The sequence below is a fragment of the Phoenix dactylifera genome, chromosome 3 (assembly GCF_009389715.1).
Source record: "Phoenix dactylifera cultivar Barhee BC4 chromosome 3, palm_55x_up_171113_PBpolish2nd_filt_p, whole genome shotgun sequence".
NCBI lineage: Eukaryota > Viridiplantae > Streptophyta > Magnoliopsida > Arecales > Arecaceae > Phoenix > Phoenix dactylifera.
Window position 1 is genome coordinate 2,335,492 of NC_052394.1, and position 16,952 is coordinate 2,352,443.

General features: G+C 37.0%; 2 protein-coding genes across 5 annotated transcripts; one reads left to right on the plus strand and one right to left on the minus strand.

Annotated features, from left to right (window-relative positions):
* The first annotated feature begins 5,775 nt into the window (after positions 1-5,775).
* On the plus strand, positions 5,776-9,246 carry LOC103709946. Its single transcript, XM_008795499.4, has 4 exons — positions 5,776-5,987; positions 6,888-7,020; positions 7,800-8,014; positions 8,696-9,246. Exons 2-4 carry the CDS (start codon positions 6,928-6,930, stop codon positions 8,994-8,996), a joined length of 609 nt encoding a protein of 202 aa, XP_008793721.2. The 5' UTR covers positions 5,776-5,987; positions 6,888-6,927; the 3' UTR covers positions 8,997-9,246.
* Positions 9,247-11,196: 1,950 nt separating this feature from the next.
* Positions 11,197-15,837, minus strand: LOC103709926 (protein IN2-1 homolog B-like). Of its 4 annotated transcripts, none has more exons than XM_008795488.4 (11): positions 15,680-15,837; positions 15,433-15,507; positions 15,238-15,298; positions 14,976-15,062; positions 14,548-14,646; positions 14,361-14,469; positions 14,185-14,261; positions 13,129-13,236; positions 11,971-12,051; positions 11,839-11,865; positions 11,197-11,435 (listed from the first exon to the last, which is right to left on the minus strand). In XM_008795488.4, exons 1-10 carry the CDS (start codon positions 15,694-15,696, stop codon positions 11,857-11,859), a joined length of 723 nt encoding a protein of 240 aa, XP_008793710.2. In that variant the 5' UTR covers positions 15,697-15,837; the 3' UTR covers positions 11,197-11,435; positions 11,839-11,856. The 4 variants fall into 4 exon arrangements, with proteins under 4 accessions (XP_008793710.2, XP_008793700.2, XP_008793694.2 ...); XM_008795478.4 differs by having other exon boundaries at positions 11,839-11,868; XM_008795472.4 differs by having other exon boundaries at positions 14,185-14,270.
* Positions 15,838-16,952: the final 1,115 nt, after the last annotated feature.

Below are 16,952 nucleotides of genomic sequence, written 5' to 3' on the forward strand. Positions count from 1 at the left end.
AACAGCCTTTACCTACTTCGTTGCAAGCTACTAGTTGCACTGTTATTACTGAACAATATTGGACCTCTTTAGGATTGCTTCATATATATATATATATATATATATATATATGGCCAAGCATGGTGACATTTGAAAATAAAAATTGCTCTCATCGTATCATTATTAATTATTATAATAAAAATATTTTTCTTTATATATAATGCAAACTTTGATATAGCTACATGACCACTCCTGATATGAAGCAAGTCTTAGAAGATCACACTCCATTTTATGTGTTCTCTTCAGTTAAAATTGCAGCCACCCATATATATATTTTTACCTATATCATCTTTGTCAAACACTAGTGGTTAATAATAATAAAAAAAAGTAAAATATTTGAAATTAGTTAAATTAATTATTTTGTTCTGATCAGGCATAATAAGTATGCTAAAAATAATTTTTTTTCTTATATTTAACTATTGGCTATACAAATTAGACAACAAATTCTGGTTTTTATCATTATGGAGAGTGTCCAAAATGGATGGGGTTGTTTTTTCGGCACGAAATAAAGATTTATCTTTCTTCGAACGAATTCATCGTTGGATTGCGCAATAGTCGTTTCAAGATTTATAAAGATGGATAAATAGATGAGTTTGAATTATTTTGAGATCTATATAAAATATGATCCAATAGTTAATATTGTGAAAGAAGATCAATTATTTTTTTTCGTGCGAGAAGGATGCAACTTAAAGCCGTCCAAAACCTCTTGAACCCTAGTCCAATAGAGTGGGGAGAAATATAGCTGGCTGGGGGGACGGAGAGCAGGAGGGAAGAGCTTTTGTGTGGCCTCAAAGTGACTTCACGTGAAGATAGGATGAGGAAGGGGCTGGGCCCCGAGCACTTGCTCTTGGGGAACCATCGCTTTACGAGCTCAAAGCGGCTCCCAATGGGTCCCGCGGCCATCCAGCGATCACGAGCCCAGTCCTCGCCGCTTTGTCCACTTTTGACTTCTTTTCTCCCCCTTGATTTAAGTTTCTTGTTGACAGCCAACCCAATCACGAGTTAAAAGCAATGGACGTTTGAGGAACGCATGGTATGAAAGGTCTAGAACAAAGACCTAGTTATAGCTGTCTAATTAAACGCAAGCAAGTTTAAGGGAAAGTTTTTTTTTTTTTTTTTTTTTTTTTTTTTTTTTTTTTTTTTTTTTTTTTTTATAACTACTGTGGTATGTGTGGTTTAGGTCTTCAGGGCTTAGATTATTGCAGAACACAATAATGGAAGCCCATGACGAAACTTGCTTCCTGCTATCAGAAGTTTCCCATGGTAAATTGATTTAACTCTCCAACAACGTTCACATAACCTGGTTGCATGCATGATAGAGATTATATTATTTAACAATTGTATGACCTTTGGATTTCGAAATTTTAGTAGTGTTCTTGCTATTAAATTGATTCAAACTCTAAATTTCAAAATGATAGTGATTATATTAATTTTAAGAGTGTAGGGCATATAGATGCAAAATGTCTCTATAGTAGATGAAGATGCATTATTCATTGCACGAGAAAAAAAAGAAAAAAAGGCGGAAAACAACGGAGAAGGCAGTATACCAAAAATGATGAGATGAGGTTATACTGAGGATTCGCGGACGAGTTCTAGCAACGGGTAGGTTAGGGCTGAGGGGCTGGCTGCGAGGGAGGTCAAGGCTATGGAAGAGAGTCGAGAAGAAAGTCGGAGATAAGAGATGGAAACCGGTAGAGAGGCATGCAAATCATGCTTAATATCTTTCGAGTGTCATAACATAATCATGTTTAATAAAAAAAATGTCAGAAAAATTCGTCCTATCTTACCATGCTTTAAAGCATACACTAATAAACGACACAACAAAATTTGGCAAATTGGATAAATCAACGAATACCTTTCTAGTATTATGGGATTTATAAAATTTTTCTATAGTGTAACCATCATGATGTCTCAATAAAAGCAACAAATCAATATCGGTCATCATTATGCTTCTGTGCCGACTGCATTGGCACCCAATCAGAGGCAAATCACTCGTGGATCCCCGGAAGAAAGGCTAAACTGCAGTGGAAGCGAGCCTGTCATTAATGCCTCCTCCCACCCTTACGAGTGACGACGTCGCAGGTGACGCCTAAACAGCAAGGTCAATATGGCGAACAGGACCAAAGGAGTACTGCTATAAAATTGGGGGTTTAGAGTGGCGATGCTGCTTGTGTTTCACTTCCACTGCTTCCCAAAGTGGTCGTCCTTGGGCTTACCGAGTAATGCGTTTGTTTCGCCCTCTTTCTCCCTTTTGAGTGGGTTGGTTTTGGGTGGCTAATGTATGCTTATGGGATTAGAAATATTCAGACAAGGGAGGAACCTCATGTAGACTCCAAGCATATCCATAGGAATCAAAATTGAAGGAAGCTCTAATCTATAACATCTAGGCCCTTGGCATATCATATTGTTACATATTTATGGACAGGAGCCGCTCAATAAATTTGAGAGCCTAAGACGAACTCACTAATAATAATAATAAATGTTATAGAAATTATTGGAGGGTCTCAATGCATTTATAGCTAAGAGTTTTTAGGCTTGAGGGTCTCACTGCTGTATTTATAGATACATTTATAGCCAAGAGTCTTTTAGAGAGGGTCAATGTATTTATAGCTAAGAGTCTTTAGGCCGGAGCCTTAGACAGCCGGCCCTATTTATGGAGCGATATTTGGAAGCATATTTTGGAAGTATATATTGCTTGCAGTCGGTAGCTAAATCGCTGTAGTCTAGCTGATTAGGATACCAAGATTGTAGTTCTTTTGTATAATTAGACAACACATTAAGGTTATTGGCAGGTCATCCAATCACCCATATATCATGGAAGTTGATTAGCAACTTTGGTGCATCATGTAGTACCACTTAGAAAATAGGAATCCAGACAAATTGAGCCATCCAAGTTTTGTGTTAATTAAAAGGCGGTCCTTGGTTCAACCAACTAACAATTATTCAGATATAGGCTCATTAGGCTACATAAATGATGGGTTTTTTTAACATTTTATTTGTATATATCTATGTAACATGTCCATAATAGTTATAACTTGTGCATCTGTATTATTATGTTTAAGCGCCCATGCATCAATTATCTCCATGGTTCTGAAGACACTGAGGGAAAGAAAAAATTATATGGGTGATTTGCTGTGTCCTTTGCTCATTTACGATCTACCTAACAAAAGGATGCTTTCTATTTTATAGAAAAAGACCAAGCAACCTGCTCTTTAATTTCCATCTATGATGAGATGACCATAATGCAATCATCTGTTTAGCCCAAAAATTGATCAACCCAAAGTAAGTTTCTTAATCAGACTACTAAGTTGATGAGCTAATCTATGCTGGTTTCATTTCTAAACAAGCCAGAAGCATCGCATCAGAGGTTACACTGGAAACAACATTGCACCTGCTCATAAGCAACATGGCTGCACCAATTCAACATCATGACCTCCATGGAGTATTAGGGAAACAAAAAAAAAAAGAAAAAGGGCATGAACAACTAGATGAATTTTATTTTAAGCCTTTGTCACCCTAAACTATGCTCTTGACACATTTGCTCATTGTCCCTATCCCAGATCAAGTTATATTTCCACTATAAAACATAGAGGTTGTGTTTTGTTTTTTTTATAACAGAATTTTAAAAATAAAAAACAACTTGGAGGAGCTCGGCTACATCCAAAGGAGAGGCCATCTCAGAGAAGAAATGGATAAGAAGTGAATGGCTGCATGCTAAGACGTCGATAGGCATTATAGTAACCCATCTCCCGAAGATATCTTTATAACGGACAGTCACTGCTCGGAAAATCTTTAAACCAACCTCCCAAACAACTGCAGTGAATTAATTTTTATTTTCCAATCTTATCCTCTTTGATGCTGCTGATCACAAGATCTCTATGACTCTATCCGTACTGAAAAAAAAGACAACAAATACTATTTGCAGCTGAGTCTACGAAACCAGGTCGAATCGTCCGATTCTGATAGTTTCAAGTAGATTCGGTGCGAAACCGAATCAGTTCCATATTTCAATTCGATTTCAGCCCCTACCGGCTAGAATTTTAATTGGACCGATCAAAACCATTCTTTCATCAGCCAGAATAGGCCAATTTGCAAGCTTGCTTCACAGCCTAAGGAAGGTACATACCACATCCCCATCCATCAAAGGTGGTGAACCATTCAAATCTAACACAAGCTGCTGATTCCAAGAATCCCATTGTCTGGTCCTCCGGCGGAGTCAACTTCCTTGTGCTCTGATTCATTGTCTTATTCACTACTTGCAGATGGTGAATGGATTTCTATTTCGCGGAGGAGCTGAAGGCGATGGTAAGGTTTGTGACAGAGAAAGGTTTGCCGCGCTCCATAACCGTCCAACCACCTTATTTCATCTCTACCTCTGCTTTCTTATCTGTACACAGCTCTAATAAATATTAGGTTGCCATGAAAAATAACCCACTGCCCTACGACATTCATTAGATGGTGAGAGATTGTAGTACTTTTTTATTTTTCAGATCGTTCGTGTATATATATCAAAAGACGAACAGAATCATAGATTGGATCGCTTCTTTTTCTGTCCAATACTCAAAAGGGGTATATATCGTGTCACCACTCCATCTTTTTGTCATATTTTCTTTCTTGATTCTGTTGGTTGTACTCATATTAGAAATATATGGACAGCTATTGTACCAAATATATATATATATATATATATATATATATATTATTTTTTTTGTTAATTAAGTTTAATCATTGCCCTTTGTTCGGAGTAGGGTCCCACTAATCGATAATTTCTCTCTTTGATTTAATAAGAGGACAGAGAGCTTTTTCCTACTGAGTGAAAAAATAAATTAAGATGAAGAATAAGGGATATTAAAGAATAATTTAACTTTTGTACTTTTTTTTTTTGCAGATTTAGTGAGAAATAATATGAGAAAGTTCAGAATTTAAAAAGTGCCCATCCATTAACTTCCTCCAATGACCGTTAATGATCACTACTCGGTTTGTGCCAATAATAATAATAATAATAATAATAATAAAGTAAAAATTCATTTCAGTTTGCCGTTCATCCAGTGTACACCAACTCTAATCACCAAGTAATATAATATGTACAACATTAGATTAGAAAAATAAGTCTATCAATCCAACGGTCAAGAACATGTACGCGATTGGAGGAAGGGCTTTTAAATCGGTGCTACGGATCTTTTTATTGCAATTTAGCTTCTCGTTAATATAATGGAATTAATCTTTTTCTTATCAACTCTAAACCCAGTTTGGACTCCACTGTTTTAATATTCTCCTCGTATCAAAGACCTTCCAATTCAGACAAAATCCTGTTTGGGTTCGATCTTAATTTCTATTTTGCTATTTTAATATTTTTATGATGTTGGAGAATTTGTTTTTGGTACATCGGCGGCTCACATTAGTCTCGCATGAGCACTACCATCTAAATTAAAGAACAAAATACTATACAGAGATAGAAAAATAGATACAGAGTAGATCCATATAATATATCCAGAATGATGAACTGTAAAAAAGGCGACCAAATCGCCAGCTTTATTCATCTCTCGATACACATGCACAATCTGGTAGCATCACACTTTTTCAGTAACTACCGAATATTCTGGATAGTTGAGCATCCCGATCCATTATGTAGAAATGGATATTCTGTTTTATTTTTAATTTTAGTATTTTGGACTCTTCCAGGTCACGTGCATTTCACGTGCCCGATGCAGGCAAACGATAAGCGGAACGTTGGAAGTCAATGGCGAAGGGAATCCAGATCCGGCGTCGACGAGGATTGCTTCGTCGCCTTTCCAGCGATTCCTTCCAGCCATCCGCCCGCCATTAAGCTGCAATACCCATCAATTTCGCTTTCTCTTCGAAATTATCCGGCACTGTGTGGTCTACTGGGAGAAGAAGAGTCCAAAGCTCCTCCGTTACTGCAATTCTTGGGTGAAGAAATCCGAGAGGTAAGAGCTTAGAAATTTCCATCTGCTTTGTTTCATCATGTATTACTAGGCTTTGGCTCGTGCTCGTGGTGGTAATGTACCCTTTTCTTTTGATTGGAGGAATTCGGGGTTTCTCTGTTTTCGGGATCGATCTTTTTTTTTTTTAAGGTTTCTTTGTCAGTTATTTTCCTAGAATTCATGGTTTTCTGCTGATGAGCATTTACTTTTTTCCCCCAAAGTAGCAGATTATCTTTTCTTGTTTTTTAGGTTTAGATCAAGAAATTGACTTCATGGAGTTTTGGATAGGTTTGGTAAGTCTTCTATTGTATTATATCATCGATCTCTTTGAATCAGCTTCGATACTTGTGCTCCCTTGATTAATCCGACAAGCGTTTTCTTTTTTCCATTTTGTATTGATAAAGAAGGCTCTCATAACTTCAGCTAAAGTTGGGAAGAAGAAAAAAAACATTTTTTTTGCCCTTTTCTGCCCCCCAGGGGGCAAAAGATTAAACTTTTATATTGGATTGTATGAGGTTATGACAGAATCCGGCTGTGACCGGATAAAATTGTTGGACTTGAACATTTTATGTTCTCCCGCCGTTGTGAATGCCGTTTGGAATAAACTACACATTTATCGTAACTTATTCAAACAAACTCTACACCCATTTAAAAATTCCCTATGACAAAACCATTGGAAAGAAATGCATATAATCCCCGGATGTCTTCATATTGCTGGAAAAGATTGCTACTGTATGATTTTGATAGTGTGATGATAGATAACTAATGTGTGTTATTAGGTGCATTTTTTCAGGAAAAAATTATTGGTAATTTTGTTTGATACTATGATGTCACTGATTTTCTTCCCTATTGATTGAATTATAATATTCTATTCTTGACAATTCTGTAATGTTTTTGTTTCAGGGGGTCTATTTGAGTATTGTTTTGTTATCGTGCTGGAGCAATGGCTTTAAACCAAACCCTGAAAATTGCTCTTACTTTGTCCTTCTTCGGGGCCCTCTCCTTCATATTTGGTGTAGTTGCTGAAAATAAAAAGGTTTATCATTCTTCTACCTTACTTGACTAACTCCAGTGAATTCCTCAAGGGTGAAATATGACTGCTTGTAGACATTGACATTATAACTACTCGAGCTGTGATTTTTGATAAAAATTAATTATGCTTGTTACAGAGTTACCCAAGTATGTACAAAAATCTAAAATTTCTTTACATATACATACAAATGAACAGTTGCCCTTAAAATGTTGGAGATGTAATTTAACATGTACAAGCTCTGCTGCTGAGTCAAACAATTGCACAGTGTCATGAAGTTATGTTTCTTGCTGTAACTGTTGTCTTTCTGGTTAATAGAGTCCTAAGAAACATTGTAATTTACTAAGCTACTCCACAACTTCAAAGTCTCTTGTATGGTATGATGTGGTCGGTCTGTTCTGAGCTTTTGCCTACTTTGGGGATTGAAAATCTTGGTCTGACACTTTAATAGGGACTGACTACAGGTATCTCATGGTTGATATTCCAGGTTGATAAATATGCATCTGCACTAAACACTTTACTTCCACTCAGTTTGGAGCTTCTAATATCTTTCATCTGGTCATTTTTCCTTTTGTTTTAAACTAGTGTCTTTCTATTCTCTCCTTTTATGCTCTGCTAACTGTCCTGTTGAGCTTTTCCAGTGTTATGGATAATTACTGTAGAAAAAAATTTCTTTCAAAAGACTTGTCAGTTCACTGTTTTACAAGCGTGTATCTATTCATTGGCTTTTTGTCTGTTATCAAGTTTTAATGGATTGTTATACTGTTGTTTCCTTGTTGATACAGCCTCCATATGGAACCCCAATTAACGGAAAGGGTGTAGTCATCTGCAAGTTCCCTAGTGATCCAACAATTGGGTTGGGAAGTTTATCTGTCGTCATGCTCTTTTTGACAGTTATCATTGGTCATGTAGCTGTCTATTTTCCATACGAAGGGAAGTCTGTTCCACAACAGTCTTTGTTCCGCAGCAGTACATTGGTTGTATTCTTTGCTATTGCAGAGTAAGTTTTCTTCTTCAGCTTTTGGTGCAACTGCTGGTCTATTCTTACACAAAATGCAAGAAACATAGAATCTGAATATCCATTCAAATTTAAACATAATTCCTTATCCAGCCATACAGATATTAGTGGTACCACTGATGGAAGCGTGAAGTTCTAACTGTTTGAGCGTTTTAACCAATTAATTCTTGTGTCAGTTTTCATATTAATTGTCTGCATTTTCTTGTGTCAGTTCTATACATGTCTTAAATTTATCTCATGCATTTTATATGCCAATTACATGTACCAAATGCCAATACCTCCTTTTTTGTCTTGTTGGACAATTTTAGCTCCTACATATGAGAGACTGTAATGGTGTTTGTCTGTTTTATTTTCTTAGTTGCTGTGTTGTTATTTTCTTATAAGACTGCTTAACTAGCATCCTGAAGTCGTTGTGCTGAATCTGGTGGTCTCAAAGCTGAGTAAGCATCAATGATTTATGAGAAGATTTTTTTCAAGATTATCCTCGTTGTCGTAAGTGTACATTTTGGCCTCTGGTGTTTTCGTTTCACATTCTTTCCTAGAAATGCGGATGTTATCATGATATTCTATTGTTATTCTTTTACCTTTATTTTTACCTGTCTGATATGGTAGCTAATAGCTATAGTTATGATTCTTTCTGATCTGGAAGTATTGTGCAATCAGAATCTTGTCAGCTCTAGCAATGGGGTTGATGATGTGGGCAACCATCACTGAAGGCCTTAACCGTGTACACAACATTCACCATGATCTTGAAACAAAGTGCCCCACTGCCAAGACTGGCCTCTTTGGTGGTGCTGCCTTCCTTTCACTTGATGCAGTCCTCCTTTGGCTTGTCTGCCAGATGCTGACCCTCAATGCCAGAGCTGATTACCTGGACGAGAATGATCCTAAAGGCGAATATGGACAGGTTTATGGCGCCGATTACAATTCTAGTGGGGCTGACCCTCCGCATTCCATGGCGTGAGAACTTAATATTGCATAGGAGAACAAGCACTTGCATTGGCTAGCAACTCCTTTACTGTTTACATCAGGGCATAGATTTGATAGTTCACGTATGTAACTATGTTCTTCATCCTGTATCAGTGTCACGACTAGTTGTAAGGTGCTATCTTGCTCCTAAGATCCTGGTTTGCAATGCGTTTGTGCTGGATTTGCATGTTTGCTATACCAGTAGGTTTTAAAAAGTTTGGAAGATGACAAATTTCTCTTTTTAAGCGAGAAAGTTTAGGTCAGACTAAATTCTCCATCTTGGAGATGTTCAGGTGCCTTTTGTTCCTTATCCATGAATACTTAATTTATTCCATTGATATATCCTACACATTGATGGGAAATGTGACAAATTCTTCCATTCGGCTAAAAGAATTTGAGATATGGGAAACAACTTTTGTCTAAAGGGAGAGAGAGAGAGAGAGAGATAGAGATTAAGAGCCTGTAGACCTGCAGTCCCAATATAGTTGGGTTATATCCCTGCAAGTGTGCATGCAGTAAGTATTTCTGGACGGCCTATAGTTTTTTTTGCAAAATGTAACATGAAGCTTTTCATTCCCCTGCGGGGAAGAGATAGGAATTCTCCCCTTCAAAATTACTTGGAAGTGAATTCCTCTAAAATGATTGCATCAGGGGAAGTGGCAGCATCTTCCTACAGCAACAGAGGTGTGGGGTATGAAACATGACTACTATTCGTTTGCAGATGAATTCAATGTCTGGTCGTGCATATTTCCAAATTTCATATCGTGAACGCAGGCAGGCATGTACTATAACAATTCAAACGGCTCAATTAATTAATTAATTAATTAATTTTGGACATGAGACTGCAAGCAGTAATTTTCGTGATAAAACTACGTGCCTCGTTATGCCAGAATGATTTTCTTCAGAGTCTTTATACTTAAAAAACATTCATTAGGTTGGTAAAAACAAAACTTCTGGTTGTGCTACAATCCAATAATTCAATCAGGTACTAAGCCACAAAAAATTTATACAATTCTCTTACTATTATTCTACAGTTCAGGATATTCGTGACTATTATTCTACAATTCTCTCTCCTTTTTTTTAATTCCTTCATTGACGGAATTAGTTGGGCAGCTAACGAGGTAGGCGGCGATCAAGACTGCAATTGCTATGTGATGTAAGCTTAGTTGGGCGTCCGACAATTGCGGAATCTGTGGGAGTCAATCTAATAATATAGGAAAATTCTAGTCAATTATAAGGTCAGCTACAAGTCGCCTAACATTTCTACTTCGACATTTGGCTTGCATGGTCTGTTTTTTTTTAAGCTTGGAAATACCTTCGAGAATACTTACCATGCTACAGATCTACAATACGTAAAGTGATAGCAGTAGTCCTATTGACCCTGCCAATGGAGGCAGGTACGTACATCTGCTCTTCATGCATCTCCCTTGCATGCCTTAAAGATGGACGTTTGATTGTGCTTTGGTATATAGTTGCTTAAAATTGGTAGAGGATCTCTTACTAAAGTGAGGACAAGATATATTTGACGATGTCCAAAGTAGCGGATGGGTAGCGGGCTAGATCGAATACTCAAAGTTAAGGTACGCCATCTCGAGTCTGAACTTTGTATTGATGCCGCATTATCACTATATCGGTATGGTATGAAACTAGTTCGGCATATCAAATATCGTATGCTCTCTATACTGTATACTAATACCAAACCAATACGGTATAGTACGCTCTGTACCATGTGGTTTGGTATGATATGACGAATCTTGCTCGTAGTTAACAACATTTTGGGTTAGCTTAGGTCAAGCTTTCTGCCATGCATCCTGCCTACAGTTTCCTCTGCATGCAAGATGTGCAACCGATGCTGTGATTGCCGGAAATGCCTGGCAACATCTAACATATCACATTGGCACCGAAAACTGCTTGATGTGCTTTTATACTCCACAATCTATTGTTAATCTGGGACACTAATATAAGCTTGAGAGCTTGACTAATCAATATAAAGACAACATGTCAGTATTAATGTTTTGGAGGTTTTTTACCGAGACCTGATTAACAGAAATACTATTAATGTACAAAGCAGTGTAACATGCCTAGTGTATTTATTTTCATAGCAATCCTCTATCATGCATTGTGAAAATTAACTTCATTTTTCAGCTAACTGGCAGAATGAGGGAAATAACTCAGCCCAGCAGAAAACATGCACATGAAACAAAATCTAAACTAGTAGAAAGCACAATCTTTTTCACAGTAAAAATACACATCTGTTACACTGATCACTGATTGCATCATAGGCAACAAACTTTTTGCACAAACCAAAGTCTCATCCATATCAAGCAATACTTAGGGCTACACCTTATAGCAAGCATAGGCTGAAATATAAGATAACACTGCTGCGTCTGCAATCACCTCCCATGAACCATACATAAAGTTAAATGCGTGCTACCTACAAGCATCAAGGTTACCATCAATGTCAAGCAAGGACTGTAAAGTCAACCATAAGAAAAAGTAAGTAACAATTTGAATGCCGAAGACTGGCAATATAGTTACAGAGATAAGGAGCTGGTTATGACAATTAACCGATATTAATCATGATAAATTTAAACATGGCACCTATTTGTACATTTGTATCATTGTTCTATATTTTGGCTTCCACATGAAGATGGTTGGTGAAATTTTTTCTATTCTTTTTTTTTTTTGCACTAAAGAATGTTACATTTTCTTGGAAAATTGAAACATATCCAGGTCCATGTTGTCTGCATATATACAGTCATACATAAGAAAGAGTCTTAACATAACATACACAAATTCCATGAAGATAGAATGGAAGCTGAAGTTTAGCTCATTACCTGCAGAAGAGGAATTCTTCATGGAATCTGCTGGAAGAAAAAAAAGAATTACCCAACTTTTCGAAACAACAAGCCTAATTTCATGAATACATGAATTTAAACTAAAAATGAGATATTGTAGAGAGGTTTTACCCCAAGCCGCTTCTTAGTTCTAGCAAGTAGGTCCTGAGGATCATGCCGGGTTTGTAAGTAGGCATCAATCTTGTTCAACTCCTAAAATAATTCTTAGTTGAAGTTAACAATGAATGTCAACCGTAACAATGATTGAGCAACATAATCAGTAAAAAACCATAATCATAACCATCCAGCTTCTTCCAACAATTCGGGGTCGGCCTTATGAACCCTCATTCACCAAATAATATACTCTTGAGTGTTGAAAGGGTAAGGTTGATTAAAACAAAATTGGAAGAAAATTGAAACATAAACCAAATATTTCCGAATAAACTGTCTAGGATAGTAAAAAATCTTGATATCAATAACACTCCACCAACCTAAAATAAGAATAACATGATAAAAGTCCATAAGATAGTCTGTATGCTCACTCATAAAATAGCTTAAATTATACCATATTTCTTTCTACATGCCTTCTGTTCCCCTACATAGATTGGATATCTGTCAACATCAGTATTCTCTAACAAATCAGCTGGACAGAGATATTCTGTGCTAATTGTTAGAAGAACACATTGCTCAAAAAAATGTTGGAAGAACACTACTTAATATTCCCATGGATTTCATGTACCATTCAATTTCTCTAACAACGTAGCATAATCATAGGCAAATGTTAGCGATGTACTATGACATCAGTCTCATGTGCACTAGATAAGGGCACTGCCAGGCTGAAAGATAATGGCACAACTCCATGACCATCATTTAAATAAGCATCGATTTTCAAAACACTATATTTATATAAAAAGACCACCATAATTAAAGCCTCTGGATTAGCAGAAATTAGTTTGGGATAAGTTGGGTAGATTGACATAAGTCTTTAACATGGAAAACGTCCCAATATGATGACTTCAATGGGAAAACATAGAAAGTGAATGAGAGGGTATACAAGTGAAAGGACATTCGGTGCTTGAATTTTCATGAACCCTATTAAATATTGCATTCATGTTTTCATGTTGAACTCCACTAGAGGCAACTAATTGCCACATAGAAACTCATGCCTTGTTGCATGTCGCAGTTGGTTACATTGTAATATCATACCATCATCACAAATTTTAACATGACAAGAGAGACCTAAAAATAGCACCATACATAAACATTATACTTGGCATGAATTTGCGATACCTCAATCCATAATGCCAGCTTGGGCCTTCCTTTGGTGATGTCATAGTTTTTTACATCCGAAAAGAGAATCTGAAACCTTTCCATAAAAGGAGCATATGCAATATCGACCTAAAAATTACATTTTAGCCAAAAATCAAATTTTAGAATACATCAACAGGAAAAGGTAAAACAAGTGAAGATAGTCTTGTATATCCAAAGGTTACAATATGATCACTGGATTATAAAATGAAAAAACAGACAAATAAACAAATGATCACCAGACTTGGTGTCAAGTGGCATATCTTAGTTGCAGCAACGGCTGATCAATCAGAAGTGGTCAATAAATCACTAATTATGATATTATAGCACGGAAAAGATTATCTAGTCAACAATATCCAAACCGTAAATTTGCTGGACTTTTCTAGACCTTTCTGGTCGCCTCTAATGGAGAATGAGCCATATGACCATTTCTTTTATTTAAAGACTGCTTGTAATGCAAGTGCAGATGCATGTGGTTGCTCAAGGTTTTATATTTAGGATAATTTAGTTAAAATCTAAATTTTAAAAATATCTGAAAATGATTAATTCATAATTTTTTCCCCTTCCATTGTATTATATCTTACCTTCATCTATTGGTTCACGTTTTCTCTCACCTATTGGTTCAGAAGTCAGCATGAATGGTCTTTTCTTGCAAACTGTCTCTAATTTTCCTTTTCTTATTCTCAAAAGTCAAGCAATGTCAGAATCCCTTTGTTTATAGAAGTCTAACATGTTTTAAATCTTTTAAGAAAGAAATCTCATTGGCGTTATTATCATTCTCAAAGTTCAATAATATTAGAATCCATTCTTTTGTAGGAGTCTAGTATATTTTGAACCTTTTAAGAAATCTAATTACAGTTATCTGATTAGGGTTATTTTTAGAATTGAAAATTTGGGAAATTAAGAAACTTTTATATAGTTTAAGGATATTTACTAGAAAACATTACAACCTTTTATGCTTTTTTTTAATAAATACGAAGAGAATGCCACCAACCAGGAGCTAAAAGGGAAAAATCAAACGAAGGATTTGTTACCTACCAGACTAAATTGGCCAAGGAAGAAAGGACCATCATCAAATTTGGAAAGGGCATCTTCTATTTTATCGAGGGCAGCACCTAACAACACAGGCTTAAGCAAATCAACATGTAGTAATAAGCATTTGAACTCTCGTTCCAGGAATATATGTATAAAAGTTCACAAGAGTTCTATCTCACCAAATTCATCACCCACATCTTCTTTGGATGGTAATGCTGAGAACATAGCTTTGTTAAAAGAATCGGTGTAAGAGAATAGCTCCTCAGCAAACTGCTGCTTTGCAGGATCCTACAAATTTCAGATCACATATCAGCAAACTTGTCACTAAATTGGCTGCTGCCAAGATCAGTATTGGTTATCACTTACATCAGGAAGCAATGCAGGGCCATCAAAATGAGTATCAATATATTTTATCAAATCCAAACTCTCTCCTTTGACTTCATTATTATGCTCCAAAGCAGGTACCTGTGTGGCAATGTTTACATTTTGATTAGCGTACGTAAACATATTTCCAGGTCGACTTTGATGTAACCCAATTAACCTTTACAGAGCTTGGAAATTGCATTCGGTTGAGTTATTAACCTTGAAAAGGAAACAATTATCAATGAAATTATTCGCATCATTGTACCAATGATGAATGAAATTTTATTTATGGAGATGGGGAATTGCAAAAGGCTAAGCTCAAGAATTTTGACACACAAATTATGCTTTACATCAGAGGCATAAGGCATTTACTAGAGATAAGTGTCACTAAAAATTATAGTCTTAAAGCATATGATATTGAAGCACTGAACCTTATTTGGGGGGTAAACCTTCTCCTTGTACCACGCTGGCCTATTTTGCAGATCAATTGGAACCAACTTAATCTTCTCCTGCTGTCCCTGCTTCCCACAACACCAGATTTTCTTTAAAAAAAAGAGCATAAAACAGACAAACTCCTATAAAAAAATTCACCCGATTCAAAAACAATCTTGGAAAACCTATCCACAGTGATCGTGAAGAAGAACCCAGTTCAACTCAATTCTATCCCATTCAGAGCATAAACCAAGGATATACCTTGCAATTTCTAGTAATCCAGGTGCGTTGCGCAAATGGGCACGTGTAACATATATAGAGCCTTCCAAAAATGGGGGGAAAAAAAAAGAAAATCATAAAGTGAAACGATAAATAGTACTAAATCCAGATAAAAATGCTTAGAATTCCCAATAAATTTGATAAGGATTAACAGTGTGGTGGACAAGAATATGTTACCTGGGGGTCCCATCAAAGAGAGTTGGTGGTTGGGAAGTAGAATCCAGAGCAGGAGGAAGCATCTCCTTCATAAAACTAGGACAGATAGCACGATCAAAACATTTTTAGGAGAAGCCCAAAAGACTCGGGAGAGAAGGAAAGGCTAGAGGCAACTGAACTCAATCAGAACTGAGAAACCCGGAGAAACTTCAAAGAAACAATCCTGTCCGAACACAGAATCGTTAAGGGGCTTCGGGAAGTTACTCACCTGCTCGGCGCTGCCATGGCCTTGGCAAACAAAAGCTCAACCGCAAGCTCTAGACGGGGGTTTGTGCGGTGGACCAGGGAAGAAAGGTAAAGAAGAACCACCAAGCCTGCCGGATATTGGATCGATCGTTAAAAGCCAGAGATGCGCGGCAACGTTGAGGCTGCGAGGTAGGTAGGTAGGACCGCGGGAGTTATGCGGACCGGTTGGTTCGCTCGAGACACCTGCGGCGCACGCGGACCGGACCGGACTCTCTTTTTCTTTTCTTTTTTTTTTTAAAAAAAATGGATGCTTAAGAGAGTATCATCCAGAAGTCCGCTCGGCTGGTGCATTCAAGTTTGGATCCTCCATGGTGCGACTTTTGCACCACGCATTTAATCGCAGCAACTCTTATTTATCCCGAAAGATGTTTGCATATTTTCAGTGCAATGTACAATATTTTGGAGAGTTGGGAGAGAGTTATATGTTTTAAAATAGATAATATGTTATCATGTTCCATGATGCAAAAGTTGCACCAAACCTATTTCAGTGCACTCTCATCGCTCTCTTATAGTTGGTACCGTGTAATATGTCATCCGACAAAGCAAAATGACCGGCCTAAAATGTTGGACGACCTTTTTGAATGATTTTTCTATTACTAATAATTGAAATATTTTTGAAAGACCATTCGTCCATTAGAATATGTTAATGCCAATTATAAAAATCAAAAATTTGTTAAAGACCGCTTTCCATTGCCCGCGTATGACGTGGCAATGAATAAATGCTGATACAATGCAGGCGAGGGTAGGTCGTTGCTACTTGACATTCGCGGCCTACTGCAAAAGTGTAGTGCTTATCTATCAGGCTATACACGTTTATAGAGAAGTAAACAGTGCAGCTGATTGAATTGCTTTCTATGCAGCTCACCATTCTGTAAGTTTAGTTTGAAGAAAGCACGACACAATGCCAGATTCCTTTCCTGTTTTGTTGTTTTCGAATTTTATTAACCGTATCCATACCCGTAAGATGTGTGCCTGTAACAAAAAAATAATAATAATAAATGCTGATACGGTGATGGTTCATCTCATGCGGCTGGCACCTTTGGGAGAAAATAAAAGGTTCTTTTTTTTTTTCGTGTCGATAGCGGGGAAGAGGAAGGGGTGGGGCGCGGCTCGCAACAAATATACGAGATTTTAAAATCTTGTATGGACCCAGGTGAAGATTGTGGATGAATCTCCCTCGCGAGTACTAGCTGAATTATGAGCCCTGATGCAACCAGGCAATATTTCGAAAGGCT